Raw genomic sequence first — 17,859 nt, forward strand, 5'->3', positions numbered from 1 at the left:
CTCTGTAAATGTTCTGGGGGTTTCCAATACAGATAAATTGATACTGTTAAAAGCAAAATTTCACAGGTATTGGTCAAGAGCCCAAACAACTCACCAACAATGTGAGGTAATAAAATTTTATGAATGCATTTTACATGCATTCTGTGTTCCCTTTTTTTCTTAAACCCACCTGCCTCTCCACCTTACACACACGTCCAAGCATGCTCATGCCCTCTAGAGAGTCTCCATCTGGGTGCAGTTTGTCCCTCATTTTTTTATCCACAGGAATCTGGCCTTTTCCCAAGATCTGATCCACCCTGAGATACACACATACATTAGGATTATTATATTAGAAAATAATGACGTTGTAATACAAGAAGGCATCCCTGCTGTAGTTCAGGTTATCCCAAGTCAGACAACAAACCTAAAGCAACGGAAGGCTAACGTTAGGGTTAGTAAAAAAAACACACAACACACATGGCTCAAGTGAATCAGTGCTATAGAATAAAAAACAACTATGGGAAAAAAAAAAGACGAAAATCTATGAAAAACTTGATTTTAGGATCGGATGTAATGCATTTTGTAGCAGTTTGTTTGTGTTTGCATGTTTTATTTTTTTATAGAATATAAAACATATTTAATAAAAAAAAAAGCTCTGAGTGAGCTGCTTCTTGCAGTGCTTGATTTAAATTACTGTCAGATTATGTCAGAGTATTCATTAAATGGTTGTCTTTGTTCTCTGACAGTTAATTATGTTCAGTTAGTGAAGTTAATTTTCATACTTTGAGTTCCAAAGTAATGCACAGGTGCCTGTTTTCACTCAGGAAAAAATAAAAAGCACATCCAAACCGCACACAACTGCATACAAATTAGCAGCATTCACATACAATAATGTTTCCACTCTCTGATGAAAGGAGAAAGAATGAAGTGTGGAAATACAGATGAGATCTAATGTGATGTCAGACAGCTGTGTTTGGGTTTGTTTGCATTTACTTCAAATATTTATGTGTCAGACACGGTTAATAAAAACCTTACCATGTGGATGGAGTTTAACATATTAAAATCATCAAGTTTTGGGTTAAAATAAGGAATTGAATTGTACTGCAATTTAATTTGCCTTTCAGTTATTGTCAAAACCTTCTGGTATTGACTACACGTTCTACTGTAAACTCCAACCATCTGGTTCTGCGGGAAGGTTAATACATTTCAGATATTTTATATCTGCTCGCAGTAACCCGATTACAACTGCTATAGCACTTATTAGCAGCTATGGCTGCAAGTGGCAGGATTTTACAGTCTAAAATTAAATTAAATGAAATAGAATAACCCTGAGCCAGAGAGCTTCTTCATGTGGTTGCTGTAATAATAGTGTAGTGCAGGAGAGGACATATTCCTTGGCTGGGTGCGACCAGAGCCTGCTGCACTGGCCAGTCTGGAGAAAGGAAAAAGACTGGATCAGGCACTTCTCTCTGACTTAACACCATGAAGCTTTAAGCACAGGTACACAAATGAACAGATACACACAGAGGTGAAGGATGGCATGGAAAAACAGGCTACATTTGTGCTGGGTGTGGACAATCATAACAGTTATATTTGTAAAATGTCAGTGGCTGCCAGGGTATATGAAGTTTTCCCATGATTTTTCTGTTAGTTATGTTAGCGCCAGAATGTAAAAATTAAATTAAAATACCGGTGTAAAGATTCTGACATAACAGACATTTAATAGGAATACTAATGAGACACATTAGATCACTGCAGAAATAGTCTGTGTGTATGTGGTGCTTTGGCCACTAAACACACTTTATACCAACACTCGCATACAAAACAAGCACTCTATTTTTCTCTATATTGGGACACTGACCGCAGCTACAGCACTGCAATTCATTGAGTAATACCACCAGATGACAGTCATCACCACAGCATCTTACACTTTAGAAAATGTTCTAAAGTCCTAATAAAAATGACTGCATTACAGTGCCCATTGTGTAACACTGTATTTAAATGAATAAACACAGAGTAAAGCCACATTCAAAGCAGGAATTTGTTTCTGAAGGTCTTTAAAGAATTTTCTTTGGACTTTGGCTGACTTTTCATTCATTTTCATTCCAGTCTTTGTACTTGACCATTTCCAAATTATTTTTTGTTTATTAAGCCACCTAATGCTGACTGAAACACAGTTTGACTGGCAAAAAATAGTATTTCTCTACAAGGTCATTCCTAAAATGCTTTTAGTCAAAAACATGGCATGTTTCAGCATGCTGTGCAGTGTGTCCTGCAATTAAGGAAACTGGACAGACAGAGGACAAAAGAAGCGGTGGGCCTAAAACCACATCTACAGCAGAAGAACAACATTTAAATGTCTGTTATTAACAAATAGGAAAAAAAACTGTACAAAGGCCTGACGCAGAACTCAAGATTTGCATCGAGCCCTTCAGTTAATCCAGCTATTGTTTGATGTTGCTTCATCAAAAACTATCTCAGTAGAAGGGTGGTAGTCAATAAGCTACTGTTAAGGAAGGGAAACAGAGAGAAAACAAGAACTGTTGTTATGGAGTGTTGAATCCAAATGAGAAAAGTTTGATTCAAATTATCACCGGTCTATACTGAGGAGGTCAGGTCAGAGTGTATATCTATATTATACATAATATATCTATAAAACATGGTGGAGGCTCTGTCATGATTTGGGGCTGCATTTCAGTCACTGGTGTTCGGGATCTTATCAAAACTGAATTACAAACGCAGATGAGTACCATCAGATTTTAATCCACTGTGCAATACCATGTGGAAAGCATTGGCTTAATTCTTCAGCTTGATGATTATCCCAAACACACTGCTAATGCAGTCAAAGCATACCTGAAAGGAAAACCACACAGCATCATAGACTGTGGGATCATGTGGACAGAGAAGAGAACTAAAGGCAGCCAACATCCAAAGAAGAGATTTGTAATGTCCTTCAAGAACCTGGAAAACTATTCCTGAAGACTACTTTAAGAAATTACTAGAAAGTTCACCTAAGAGAGTTCAGTCTGTGCTGAAGAATAAAGGTGGTCATAGTAGTGTGTAGCATGAAGGAAAAACAGCTATGTGGATGCCTTTTTGATGGACTTTTCACATAGAAGACCTGTGTTTTCTATGTGTCCACTTATTACGTCAGTGAAATGATTACTGCACCAAAATTGCTTTAACTATTAAGGTAAGTTATATTTGTACATTTGGCTAAATTAGTTCAAATACATCTCAGCATATGCAAATTCAAACTGGCTGGCAAAGTTAGTAGGGAAGCATTTGGCAGAAGGATCAGAAAGGGGGTGAGTCTAACCCCGGTGTCGACCGTTTCCTGCTGGCCTGGCTGTAATATAAATGCAGGGAGGGAGAGGAAAAGGTCTTCCCACGGCTGCGCAAAGGCCTTGGAGGAGGACCCACTACAGTGTCTAGTCTGCGAGACAGAGGGAACACACATCTACACATATGTATATGGTTTGGAAAAGAAATATGTAGTTAAAATAATGTTAAAGTTTAAAGTTAATTTAAAATGATTTTCTGTGAAGTGCTATATAACCTATAGCGTTAGCAGGAATTGCAGCAAAATCAACACACAGCACCTCAGGTTACTGATACATCTATAAATTCCTTGATTTTGAAAGCAAGAACACAGAAATCTGTCAATATCAATCAATGTGCGTGTCGTTTCCTGACCTGGTCTGAAGGCTCTTGATGCGACAGAGCATATCCAGGTGACCTGCAGAGTACTGCTCAATCACGTCCTTCACGTCATACGGACGCAGCGTCTCCTTAAACTTCTTCTTTGCTACGTGGAACTTCATGATCCTACACGTGCAAAAGACAAAAACACACACAGTGATTGCTGGGAGTCAGAGGAAATAAGCAATGCTAAATTTAAGTGAAATCTAGGGTGTAATTACTGAACACCACCATTAGATGACAGCAGTGAGTTTGAGAAAACCTACAGGGAGGTTCTTGTCGTGCTTCACTGTTGATCTTTTCTTTTTGGAGTGTAACAAAGATAACACAAAATTTCAAATACTTTCTGGAGTATCTGATGGAAAACCAGTGCGTAATGGTGAATTTGTGAAACCTGAGTGTAATTTTCTTTCTCCTTTTATTTGGTGAACAGAGCCACTGCTGAGTAATAATATTGATCCAGGTAAGGAGATATATGCCTCTTGGTTCATTTAGAGTCCCCAGTGGTTTCTGGTAGTTTCCCACTGCCTATTTTTCTCACTGCCTAAATGGAAGCAGCAGTGACAGATGACCCTGTGTAATAACAGCCCTGACAGAGGAGGGGGTCTCCAGCCCTCAACCCGACACCCTGGGAAAACCCTGGGATCTGGCTGCCCATGGAGAATGGCCTGCTGAGTGTGCAGACCAGCCAGGGTTAGGTGGCAGCAGCATAGCTCGTAGATTTGTGGGCATTTGTGGGTTTATCTGTGCAACTGTATGTAGATCTATGAAGAAAGAGATGACGATGGTGATAGAGGGGTTTAATAAGCTTCATTATACAAAAGGACGATATAAAGTCTTTGCATGTAAACCCCTAAACCTGACAATAATCCAGATCAGACAAAAGAATGATTGAGTGGATACTGTTACTGAACTATCAAAAGGTTGATAGACTGATTTCATTCGCCTAAAGAGTGGATTACAAAAAGATTCCACTCAAACTGTTACATAACTGACTACTCTCCATTAGGCTACAATGATAAAATCTGGCAAATGGGAAACTATACAGAACGTTCTAACTGAAATGGGCTGGGAGAAAAATCTGACATAGAAAGAATACAATTGAGTTTAAGATCAATTGTAAGATACCTCAGAAATGCATAAAGAGCCAGTGTAAACAAACTTATAGCAAATGCCTGGAGAAACAAATGTGAGGTTCTATTACTTACAACCCCTTTAATCATTTATATTCAGTACATGTGCTTATTTTTCCATAATTCTATATAAAAATGACAACTGAACAGAAGAAAACAAAAAAAAGTATGGAATAAAATGCAGGGATACTAGCAGTGGCAACAACTATTTGAAGATGGAAAACTGAAAATCATAACTTGGCTTTTTATCTTGTATCAATAATTCATAGCTTCTATTAAGGATATGCCAGGGGTTTCAGGTTTTCACACATGATTCATTGTCTTTTTATTACTGAACCATTATTGAACCACTGCCTTAAAAAGCTGATAAATGTACATTGTTTTAATGGTTTTTAAATGCTGAATTTATCAAGTTTTACCTGGTCAACAAGAATACAGTGAATCTGTTTCTTAATTTGATATCTTTTTTTATATGGAAACAATCAAATTTATGATCTATAAAACTGGGGCAGCAAAATTTTGATTCTTAGTAAACTACAGAAAAATATAGAAACTACAGCTAAGTAGGCCATTTAAAAAAAATACTTCATTCATATATGAAATTAGACATTTGCACAATGAAAAAAGGTGAGAAGAAGTGGTGGAGTGAGAGAGTCATCTGGTGCCAGTAGGATAAACACTTGTTCACGGGGTGCCGGTGCCAGTGTAAGAGAGCAGGCTCCGCTAGAACACATCTACACACATTCATTCATGCACTATAGCGGTCATAAATACGGGTCAGTGCCGTCACATTACCAGTTGATTGGGAAGAAACTCTTGACTTTAGAGAGCACAGGAGAGGTAAAAGAACTAAGATAAAAAATAAATATGTGATCAATAAGAGTATTATTAGTTAAAACATGCAGGAAATATATGTAAAAGTAGACAATAAATCTACTCAACAATTCAGTCGGATTTCTGATAAAGGCTAATCTCAAACTTCATTTCAATAAACCATCATCCTTTATAACCAATTATAAATAATGGGTTTTACTATTAATACAAACACTTTAGTTAGTCTGATTAAAAGGACTAATTTAGCATTTTGGAAAATATTCTCACTTGCATAATTGTTAAAATTAGCACAATTTAACATTTAGCAAAGAAAAGTACTAATAACATCATCCTCTTTAATTTTAGTTATTATTACGTTACAGTTTCAGCACCAGCAGCTTGTTACACACCAAGTGTAGACTTTGGAAACTTGGTGCTTCTGTGCAAGAAACTGCAGGAACATTTTCTGGCATGTCTTGCTTCAGAAGCCAAAAAGAGCTCATTTGCCACTTTTTCATCAACAGCAAAAAAATAAAAAAATACAGCTTAAATAAGGGTCAGCCAAATAGCGTCACCAAATCCCCACTAGTTGATTTTCCCTGAAATTGCTTAACATTCAATTTGAACTTGATTTTTTCCTATGCCTACTTCTGAGAACTACTGGTATAATATCCTGAAGTCTATTAATTAGTTGACTGTTGGTCTGCTGGCGGGTCTTTGAAGTGCATGTGGTAGTATATGAAGAGTTTCAGCGTTCTGCTCTATTCGTAATTTAATCAAATATTTCTGTTAGGTTTAGACTTTCTGATTTATTTTCTAGTGCTTCAGAATCATTTGGCACAGGGTTAGATCTTTGCATGTTGTCCTTGTACCTGCACTGCTTCTCTCCAGCTACCCTAGCTTCCCTCAGCTTCTCTGCTTGTTAAGTTAACTGGCAATTCTAAATTGCATTTTCTCTTCACTTATATTTGACTTCATATTTTTCACCTGGTTTTCTGTTCCCCACCTGCAGAGGCTCTGCAACCAACCAAAGGCTCTACACCCCACAGTTTAAGAACCACTGGTATAATATATTGCAGCCTGTAATTTAGCTGGCTATTTGTCTGTTGGCTGCTCTTTAAAGTGCATATATTAGACTAAACAGAGTTTCATGGTTTTGTTGAATTGGTTCAGACCGTTCTCATCCCCAAGGCATCAATTAAGGCTGTTTTGTTAAAAGCTGCTGACGTGGCTCATTAAGTCAGAAGGTGTCCTTTTGGTGGGTTGTGCTCTTATGGCATTAGTGAGATGGGGCGGTCACTCCCAACTCATCAGCAGGTTTGCCAGGAGCATATTTTAAACCAAACCCCAATCTTTTACTAAATTTAGTTTTCAGTGCCTAAGCCTAACCAACAGGTGACAGTGAAAGTAACATGTAAAAAAAAGCTAAAGCGCAAAGCACGAAGGTCCCAAAATTAAATCTGTGAGATCCTCTTTCCTTACAAACATGCGATTTATGCAGCTGTCACTGCTCCAGCCTCCTAATCCTGACTTTGTAAGGACCATTATCTCTGGTGACACTGACACAGCTGATTCTAACACATCAAGATTCGTGCATACTGCAGAGACACAAAGACATCTCACAAAATGGAGTTATATTATACCTAGGGATGCAAATTTGTGACATGCAACATCATTACAAACTCCCCACCCCCCCAAAAATGATGTTTCCATTATTGCTGCTTTGAACTAGAGCTTAGAAATAGGAGTGGTAGTTTTAGTGTTAAGAGTATATGATAGAGAGAAGATAAATGTAGCCCACCTGACACCACAGATGGTTTGTGCACTGCTTTTCAAAGGCCTAAATTTGAAATTTTAATTTTGTTGCCATTTTTTAACTAGACAACAAGTGGGTAGAACTCGGGAGTTATCATCTTCATATTTACCAAAATATGTCATTTATTTCATCAATCTTGCCATACAGTTCTCTAAAAGGCAATTATATATCTAAAGTGTTGAACAACAAATGAAAGCAAAAGCTGTGAAAAGTGAGACGTGACTGAGTTTTGGCACCTAATGTGAGTGAAGAGGATAATGGATAAAAGCACGATTTTGGAAAGCAAACTGCAGAAATGACCTCCGTTTCTGTGTTATTTTCGTAATAGTACTCCATATTTTCGACATTGTAACAAAATTCAATAAAATCTTCTTGAGTGTGACTGGATATTAGCATCTGAATGTATTTTTGCTGGTAAATTCTTCAAAAGTGAATCGCTCGCCCAAAGACTTCAAGCAGTTTGGTGATTTGGGGATGATTTTGATTACATCATAAGGCACTCATAAAGTTTATTTGGAGCAGGACCTCACCTGACAGCTCTGATGACAGCCTTGAGAGGTGCTGATAGATCCTCCACAGTAACATCGCAGTGGCACCCTCGCTCATCAAAGGATTCCTCTGTGGTCATGCCTGTGTCCACTGAAAGAAACAGAGTTCTGAGTCATCAATAAATATTGCTCTGCTGAAATCATTTGCAGTCTTAAAACTCAAAAACCTTTTGCAACTTTCTGCATTCTGGAAGAGAAAAGAGTCTGTGAGAATGTTTCCGACTGATACTATTTTGACTTTTAGGAGGTGAAAATTTATATTTTGCTTGGGATATTTAGGACAGGAACATAGGAACGGACAGATTTTTCCACCTCTGCTATAAAAGATGGGAGGGGAGGGTGTATATCCTTGATACTACCGATAATAATGAGAGTGGGAGATGTGGACAGGAAGAGACAGGATAATATTATAAAATCAGGTCAAAACAGTGAAAGAGGAAAATATGGGAACCTGAGGTGTTATTAACAGTCAGCATTTTCATCTCTTTCATCATTGGTACCCCTCAGCCTGGTAGTAGAGGTGAGTAGACAAGAAGGCATGTCTTGCGGCCTCTTTTATAATTCAACTCAACGTTATTTTGGCAGGCTGTGGTCAGGACTCTGTACAGGCCAGCCGAGTTCTTCCACACTAGACTCACTCATCCATGTCTTTATGGACTTTGCTTTGCTCTGCTTGTTGGAACAGGAAGGGACCATCCTAAACGGTTGCCACAAAGTTGGCAACATAAAATTGGCAAAAAAATGACAACAAATTAAACTGGACATAGCATAACAAATAATCAGCTATATTAACAATGAAGAAACAGCGTGAAGGTAATTTTGATATGATGGTTAATGTAATGTAATGGATTTCCTCAACCACATTTTACCAAACTATAATTACCCACAGGGTAAAAGGTTTGTTTGAGGAAATGAACAACCTTGGCACAGGAGAGATGGCATAGATACAGGGAAGAATGGATTCCACTAAATCTGTTCTAATCATATAGTCTGAGTGTAAATGTCACGCAGTCAGTCAAAAGACTGAACCTAAAAGGAGGCGGGGCAGTGATCCAAAACATATCTCAAACTACTTCACAAATTTAGGGGTGAAATAACTCGGTTTTCACACGTGCTACAAAACTGTTGAATTTATTTTATTTGACTTTTTTTGGTTATATTTAAGTTGATGAAAGCTTCAAAGGTGTAACTCCACAGGGCATTTTACATATACTTCCATATTTCTTCCATATTTCTCTGAAAGTGTCGTTTGTCAGATGTTGGTGTGGTTGGTTACAGTAACATTACAAGCTCACCATCTGGGACAGCTGTACGAGGCTGGCTCTTCAACCTCAGAGACGGCCTAAACCGGGTCCGATCATTGAAGCTCCAGCTCTTCTGCACTTTGGCAGGGCTGCCACCCATCAGTTCTGTGCTGCCCACCATCTCGTTGCCAGGGGAACAGCGTTGGCGGTCATTCATGGACGTCTGCCGGCTCTTCATACTCTGACCACGAGGGCTCGCCATGCGGACCCGTTCTTTAAAGCTCAACTTCTGACTGCATGGAGGGAGGGAAGACAAGAGAGAGAGAAAATAGAAGAGGAGCAGAGAAGATGACAGAGGATATGGTGAGAAACATTCATACCAGTAGAAAGAAAAGAGGTAAGATAGTAGTAAAGTAGGAAAGATGTGAGAGAGAAAAGACACGGGGGGAGTAGGAGGGATAGAAAGAATGATCAGATATAGAGAGGAAAAAGTGAAGAAAAGTGAAGAATGTGAGTTAAGGATTGCAGTGACAGAGAAAGAGCTTGTGTGTGACACAGATTGGGGTTCAGAGAGAGACACAAGGAGAGAGACAAAAAGGGGATGCTGTCAACACCTATTTCCCCTCAGAGAGTGAGAAGAGTTCACAGCGAAGACAAAGGGCACTGTTCTGTCTTTTCCTTTAGACCAAACATCATCCATCCAACTGACATGCCCAAAACACCAGAACAGTGCCAGACTGCCTACCAAGCCACCAAAAACAAACCCTCAGTGATCCTGAGGTGTTGTAATCGTCATTCGCAGCTGAAGCATAGTAACATTACCATCATCACCACGTTCATTTTTAATCTACATTAAACAAATGACACCATTATTGAGAAAAAGCATCTAAAAGTTCTAGTTGGTGCTTGATATTTTACGTTTTTTGACAAAATCTTAATTTTGATTGTTTTTTCTTTCCTTGCAAAAAGAACAACATTTCCAAGATGAATGTTGTTGCCAAATCACTTCCAGCATGGTAATTAATAGTCGCAGGTAAGTCTAATTAAACCAGTATCAAAAGGTAAATCATTACTTCTGCTTAATGTAGTTATTTATGATCACATATTCACTTTTATTTCTATTAAATCAAACAAACTTGGTCTTCCTCTATCACCCCAATTTTTGTCAGGTTAAATAAATACCTAATAATATCACAAACATTTAAAAATGACAAAGAAAAATGAAATTTATGACATAATGTTCACATCTTTGGAAACCTTTAAGGGGCTGCTGGGTATGCAGAAAGTTCAAAATCAATGAGATGCACTGCAGCAAACTATTACAGTATGTTGCTTGGGCAAATTGATCAGCATGCAATGCAGCAGATCGATGAGAGAGATGCAAAGCTCCAGCACAATTTCCATGCCAAAAAAATCATCTTTTTGTTTAGACCACAGTATCTCACCTGAGATTCAGTGATCAATTTACCCATCTACCATTGTTTCTTGAAACTTGCAGACCTGTTCAATATTTCTATTCCTTTCTCTTACTTGTGTAGCAACACAATTCAGTGCTGCAATGCACAAGCTAAAACTATAAATTATCACTGAGCAATACAGTAACGGTGCGATGTTGTACACGTACTGTTATTAATAAACAGAAATAAAAATCCAATATTGTGGACCGAGACAAATAGTTGTAGAGAAATAGATCTTTTTTGTGTTATCATAGTTTCCAACATTGATTGGCATAATGATTTAAATGGGAGGTACAGCAGTAATGTAACAGTTACGTTAACATGCAGTAAATATAGAAGAGCTACATATATGCTGTTGAGGGATAATTTAGGACAACAAGCCCAGATCCATGATTTCCTTATTTTATTAAAGTGTCTCCCTGAGAAACTAGTATAATACCCATAATTTGCAATTAAATTAACTCAAATTAGGAAAGAGTCGTGACAAGCAGCATGCCATAATGTCAGTTTATTGAATCCTTTTAGAATGAAAGGGGTTTCAACATGCAATTTGTTTACTGCTGCAAATTTTTCCTTAATCCTATTAAGGAAAAAAAATTAATTGGTATTGCTTTTGAAAATAGTACCTTGTAAAACAAAGTCTACTTCTACAATGACTTTAGGAATTCCCTTTAATTTGTAATGCAGTAACAAAGACTTATTTGGGATCGACAGGCAGCAGGCAGCAATAGTCAAAGAGACAAATTCCTTTATGGGATAAAAAATAACCTGGTAAGGAAGCACTGTAAGAAGGCAGTTAAGTGGGGTTTTCTTTGTTCTCCTCCATGCCATTAGTCATTCATTCTCACAAGTTACTCTAAGGGCTAAGGGCAGGGCAGAGAGGATGCTGGGTAGTACTGTAGGTACCTCCTATATTTCCGAGAATACCTTCTGAAGAGTCTTCCATTACTTAGACCCTTACTAGAGCGCACAGGGGACAGGTGAATGGAATGGAGGGAGAGGGATGGAGAAGAAAGGGATAAATAAGGGAGGATATTAAAACTGGAGCAGATTTCAGCTCACAGTGGAGAAATTCTCTACAGTCAATATTGATGCACAGCAAACACAGGGGAAGGGGAGATAATTCAAAGAGGGATGGGTATGGGTATAACCACCTGAACTCAGTTTTCCCTCAGTTTGGGAAGACAAACATATTTACAGTACAAATTCAACAAATTTCCTGTCGGTGCCATTGTTGTTGGATCCCTGAGCTGCAGAGCTGGAGTCAGACTGGACATTTATCAGAATTTAAACTGGCAGTTTATTAGTACAAAGTATGTCCAACTGAATCTATGTGCAAATACTGCATCCAATACAAGCAAACGAAATTCATATGTACTGTCTTCTCTCCTCCCTTGTCTAAAACTGTAAATTAAAAGCTGCCATGCTCGCCAGTTTGTTTGGCCCAGTTTGAAGTGAATGCTGGTTTTTCAACAGTGTTGTTGAATAAATAAATATTTTCACATGAAGAGTGTCATTGTAAAAAAATGTTTTCTCATCAGGAAGGAGGTGAGTCGGCTAGAGATATAATTTCACACTTAAATGATGATAAATAGTTCTCAGGTTAAAAATAGTCAAAGGAAATGTTAGAAAAAAGAAGAAATCTTTGGAAGTCTACCTACTACTATCAGTGGGATTGAGTTACACTTCACTGCACACGGAGGTACACTCATACACACCTGTCTATACACATAACCTAACGATTAAACCCCCGTTAATCTTTATTTCATGTTTCTTTTCACTGCCAATATCCAGCACACTTACGCTCAGCATGATGTCCGCTGTAGCACTTTGTGGTGCGCCTAATGTTTACTACTGCTGGTGTTTACAAGTCTGCTTAAACAAAAACCACCAGCCGTTTACCACGGCACCTACCGCCGCCAAACAGCCACAGTTGGCAGTCTGTAAAACCACTAATAACAGAGAGTGTTATGAGTTCCCTTGGTGGAGGAGAACATTTAGAAGAGAAGTAGTGTCATAAAAGTGTGCATAATTATGATTAAACGAGTGTAAATTGGACTTGGCTGCAACAAAAGTTTCTAAGAAAGGAAAACCTAATTAAACACAGTCTTTTAAACAGAAGGATTTCTGGGGAATTAATGTTGTTGTGAAAGCAACAAAGCCTAATTAAATGCTATTTTGTTTAAGGATGAGAAGCACATTTGCTTGTGTGTTTGACTGAGAGTGTAAACTGTGTTTTTTTATATACGTATGTGTGGTGGTGTTTTAAGTTTAAATGCTTTAAAAAGCTGCTGTCTCAACATAAGGTCCCCAAATGTTGCCAAAGAAGTGCTGCACTGTAAAAACTATACTAGCATAATTAAACTCACAAATCTTTCTGTCTTTTTCCCCTCTCTGAAATCCTCTATCTCCCCTCTCCTCCCTCTTTTTCAACTTTGGTCTGTCTCTTCTAGACTTGTGTTTGATGAGTTATATAAATACAATCCCAATGGAAAATGTGCGTCATGGTACAGACATGGTACAGGCTCCTGTGTTTGAAGGAGTGTGTGCGTTCATATGCACACAAACACACACACGCATGCACTTAGACACACGGCAAAGACAAACACCATCACTGTTTATGAACTGAGATAGAAAATTGAGGTAAAAAAAATGAAATAAAAAGCATGCTGTCATTTCACAAGATTGTTTGAAAGTAGCACTTATTTGCTGAGTAATTGCTCATAATTAAAAAATAAGCATAATTGTCTCCATCACCGCACGTCTGTCTACCTGACTTTTAAATTCTGCACAGTCTCTGCACTATATGTGTGCCTGCATGTCTGTGTCTGTGTGGTGTGTGTGTGTCTGTGTGTGTGTGTGTGTGTACCATGTTTACATATCTTTATGGGGACCAAAAATTGAATACTACTACACTTGTGGGGACCAACAGTCCCTTATGGGGACAAAATGCACGTCCTCACGAGTTTGAAGGCATTTTTGAGACTCAAAATGTGATTCTAGTGTTAGGGTTATAATTAGGTTATGGTTAGGTTTAGGTTAGAGTTAGGCATTCATTTCTGATGGTTAGGGTATGCAGGTAGGGAAAGCATTATGGCAATAAGATGTCCCCACTAAGAAATGAAAACAAGATTGTGTGTGTGTGTGTGTGTGTTTCGAACCTGTCATTCAGTCTATTTCAGATTTGCTAAGTATATCGCCTGGGTCCTGAGGAATTTCAGTGTCTGTTGTTGGGATGAGTGTTAGTCTCATTTGTGACCTCCTAATTATGTCACTGTTTTAGTTCAAATCAATGAACTGCAATATATTAGCAGAATGTCCTAACAGTGAAAATAAGTAAAGGGTGACCCTGCACAACTGGTTTTCTTTTATCAGAACAAATTAGCCTTGATAATCATTAACTGTCCACTGTTGCTCATTACCCTTTTTATGTTGTATCATAACACTGCAACACAGCCTCTCTCTTTTTGAACCTTTTTTCTCCTCTCCAATTCATCTGGGAAATATATTGTACATTTAGCATATGTCAAATCAAAACTATGGCTAGATTCTGTTAAGTAATGCAAGGGCAAATAAGGGTTCAGTCATTCCATAAATCAATAAAGAAACCAAGAAACTGAGCCTTTTGTCTCTGCCCTTTGATGTCAGCTGCAATCTGCAATAAATGTCACTAAACAAAAAAACATCCATTTCTTATTTGTAAACACAATCAAATGATAAATGAACTAAAACTGGAGTAAACAACCAGCCAATCCGGATAAAATGTGTAAGTCATTAAACAATCGTTTAAATAATCGAATAATTGTATCACATGTTAAGTTACGTGTTTGTGTCTTTGTCAGTATGAGCTGAGAGTCATACAAACCTGTAAGTAGCCTCGCCCTGCTCTTTCCTTTAAGGGTTAGTGGGGAAAAGAGGAGAAAAAGGGAGAGAAATCAGTAACCCAGCAGATTAAATGAGGATTGTAAAGATGTTGCCATTAATGGATATGGGAAGCATCAAGCCAAAAGGAGGCAAAAGGAAATAAATTTTAGTTCAATGGGTTTAATTACTTTCATCACATGCAAGCAGCCATGCACCATCAGGCAAAATGTTAGGTAAAGGATAGACACGGAAATCAGAAAAGTACAGTCATGTTGTTTTAGGACTCTATGCAGTCCTGTGAAAAAACAAAGTACATCCTCACTGCTTCTACAGGAACTAAGAGGATAAGTAGCAGCCAGGTGCTGCTGATCAAATGCACGGGACTAACTGATCATCAGTAAGTGTGACCACCTCTATAAAAGAAGAATTTTGGCAGTTTCCTGATCTGGATCATTCAGCTGTGTGTTAACAAAATGCAGAGTAGATGTCAAAGCAAATTCAGCCCAGAGTTAGACCCTGCAATGATCAGCAAAAATACGCACAAAAAAGAGCTACATGTCAAACTCTACAGGCCTCAGTAAGCATGTTAAGTTACAAAAAATGGCTAAAAATCTATGGCTTATTTAAAGTGTTGCCAGAAGAAAGCCTCTTCTCTCTGAAATTATCACAACACCATGGTTTAGCTTTACAAAGCTGCAGCTTAACAAACCAAAAGACTGAAACAATGTCTTTGGAAAGACAAGGCTAAAGTGGAGATGTTTGGCCATAATGCGCAGTGCCATGTTTGCAGTAATCAAACAGCATATCAGCACAAATACCTCATACCAACTGTCAAACATGATAGTGACCTTGGCAACTTGCAGTCATTGAGTTGACCATAAGGTATACCAAAGTATTCTTGAGTGAAACGTGAGGATATCTGTCTGACAGATAAAGTTTACCCTAAACTGGGTCATGCGCCAGTGCAATGATGCCAAGCACAAAGTAAATCTATGAAAAAGAAAACAATCAAGGTGTTGTAGTCAAAGTCCACACTTCAACGTGAATGAATGATTCAATTCAATTCACACAGCGCCAAATCCCAACAATTGTCACCTCAAGGATTTATAAACAAATGCCCACAAACCTCACCAAACTGAAAAATTCTGAAAAACATGTAAGAGGCAGTGAATAGAAAATGATTAACTTAAGCTACTGTTTCTGAAGGTGGTTCTCTGAATCATGGGGTGTACTTCTTTTTTAACAGGATTGCATACAGTCGTGTGGAACCTTTTTTTCACAAGACTGCTTGTATAATGGCACAGCTTCAAAAATGCAGGACAAAACAAATATTAGTACATCGCAAAACTCCCTCATATCCATGCCAGCTTAATAATTCTGTCTGACTTTGCTGAAAGTAATGTGTTAATTTTACCCAGGCTGAATTCGGGGTTTCATTAAACATCAAGTCAGCTAGAATTTGAATTAATGGCATCTCATAATGCCGAATATTAATATTTTTAAATTTGTGCTACAGTCTAAAAATTTTAAAAAGTACTTTCTTTCTTTTTAATGTTGAAATGACCTTTGCCTGCATTTTCTTTTAACCTGTCTGGCAGGCATTTTCAGCACTAAATATTTACAAAATGTACACAATCATCAGATAAATTGTTAATAAAACACATCAGCAACCATATATGTTGCACACATAAGATTTGACAAATCTTATGTGTGAATCTGAGGATGGTGAAAGTTATGCCATCAGCAAAACATTCCAGAGTTTGGTATGCTTATGAAAAAAGAATGTTACAATGATTCATAACAATGAGTTATGCAATGAAACAGCAGCCGAGGTTACACCAGAGGAGGTGAACACACACCAGGTGAGGAGGAAAAGATGAGAAGGAGGGCTGAGCAGCAGAGGCCATGATTGTAAGTCTGTAAGTTGTTACCTACTTGGCGGGGCTGCAGGTATGCAACGCCTTCAAATGAGGCTTCCAGGTAGCAATGGAAACCGAGTTCTCATCAGCAGCATAACTACGCCAGACACACTACGTGCAGAGTCAACAGGATAAATAAAGTAATGATAAATCGAACAATAAACGGAGCAAAAAAGGGGTGAGGGAGGATCATATAGTTTGGGTAGGAAGTGAGAGAAGAAAAGTGAGGAGGGAAAAAGAAAAACCTGATTAGTTTTTGGGGGGAGTGTTGATGCGGTGCGGTTGGGGGATGTTGAAGGGAGGTGGGGCAGTGATGGTGGTGGTGCTGGTGGAGGGGATACATGCCTGAGGGGGGGGAGAGCGCTTTGGTAGTGGTGCCAGGTGGCTCTGAGGTAGGGACGAGCACCGTCGGTGGAGTACATACGCCAAGCTGCCTGGGTGGGGGAGGGAGCAGAGATGGACAAGACACAAACACATTCACATGTGCACACGCACGAACACACATAAATGACACAGAAAGGCAATGACACAAACTTGGTGAGGAAAAATAGACTGAGGTTTAGGTGAAAACGTAACTTCCAGTTTAAAAGTCTGTAACCACCTGGCAGCTATTTTGGAGGTTGTCAGTACAGATATGACGAGTGGATTGTGTCATTTACAGTCACTTAGTTAATTTGACATAGTTTCTAAATATGAACAAAAGTGTGAAACCAGTGTTCTAATTTGATCCCATATTAACTTCTACTTAGGCAAGGAGTTTTTAAACTTATGTCAAAGCAATGCTAAACTACAGAGACAGAGTGCAATCTGTTATATATGTCTAAAACATATCTGTAATAAAATGCAAACATGGGCTGAAGTGCTAACAAACGGCAACAGGTTTGCTGGATTTTACAATGTCCAGCGATTATTTTAGCACCATATGGCTATTAGCTGTAGGAAATCTAATGCTAGTTGGCTATAAGAAATATAATAAAATTAAAAATTTCTTACAGAAAGAATCTTGGAGGCCTACCTTGGAGGAATATACCAGATTGTATTTGACCTATCAGTGAGAAATGTGCCTTCTACCTACATAAGCATGTTGACTCTCAGTTTTCCTATTTTTCCTTTTAATGTTGTCTTTATAAAAAGTTCAGTCATTCCTGTATTTATTTTTTTAATTTCAGCAGCTTTTAAAAAACATTTGGGTTTCTTTAGCCTGTCGTAATACATCCACACAAACATCTGCTCTTAGGCATTTATCAGCATTTATTGCTGGCAGATGGAAGTGACAAGGAGGCACAGCCACCTAATACAAAGAGTGTGGAGAGCCGTGAATTGTTTTCCTTTTAGCTGTGCATGGACTTAATTGCTCTCTGTCGCTATGGTGATTGCACATCAG

At 38.3% G+C, this 17,859-nt stretch overlaps 1 protein-coding gene across 1 annotated transcript in view; it reads right to left on the reverse strand.

Moving 5' to 3' along the window:
• The window catches only part of LOC116324848 (potassium voltage-gated channel subfamily KQT member 4-like), a 109,966-nt gene that overhangs the window by 3,968 nt on the left and 88,139 nt on the right, over positions 1-17,859 (reverse strand). The window contains exons 8-14 of the mRNA XM_039621365.1: positions 16,721-16,909; positions 16,492-16,586; positions 14,558-14,584; positions 9,287-9,528; positions 7,974-8,082; positions 3,676-3,807; positions 170-296 (exon numbers count right to left, since the gene is read on the reverse strand). Coding sequence (XP_039477299.1) covers positions 170-296; positions 3,676-3,807; positions 7,974-8,082; positions 9,287-9,528; positions 14,558-14,584; positions 16,492-16,586; positions 16,721-16,909 — 921 coding nt within the window. The remainder of the gene's footprint in view (positions 1-169; positions 297-3,675; positions 3,808-7,973; positions 8,083-9,286; positions 9,529-14,557; positions 14,585-16,491; positions 16,587-16,720; positions 16,910-17,859) is intronic.

The sequence above is a fragment of the Oreochromis aureus genome, linkage group 13, assembly GCF_013358895.1.
Source record: "Oreochromis aureus strain Israel breed Guangdong linkage group 13, ZZ_aureus, whole genome shotgun sequence".
NCBI lineage: Eukaryota > Metazoa > Chordata > Actinopteri > Cichliformes > Cichlidae > Oreochromis > Oreochromis aureus.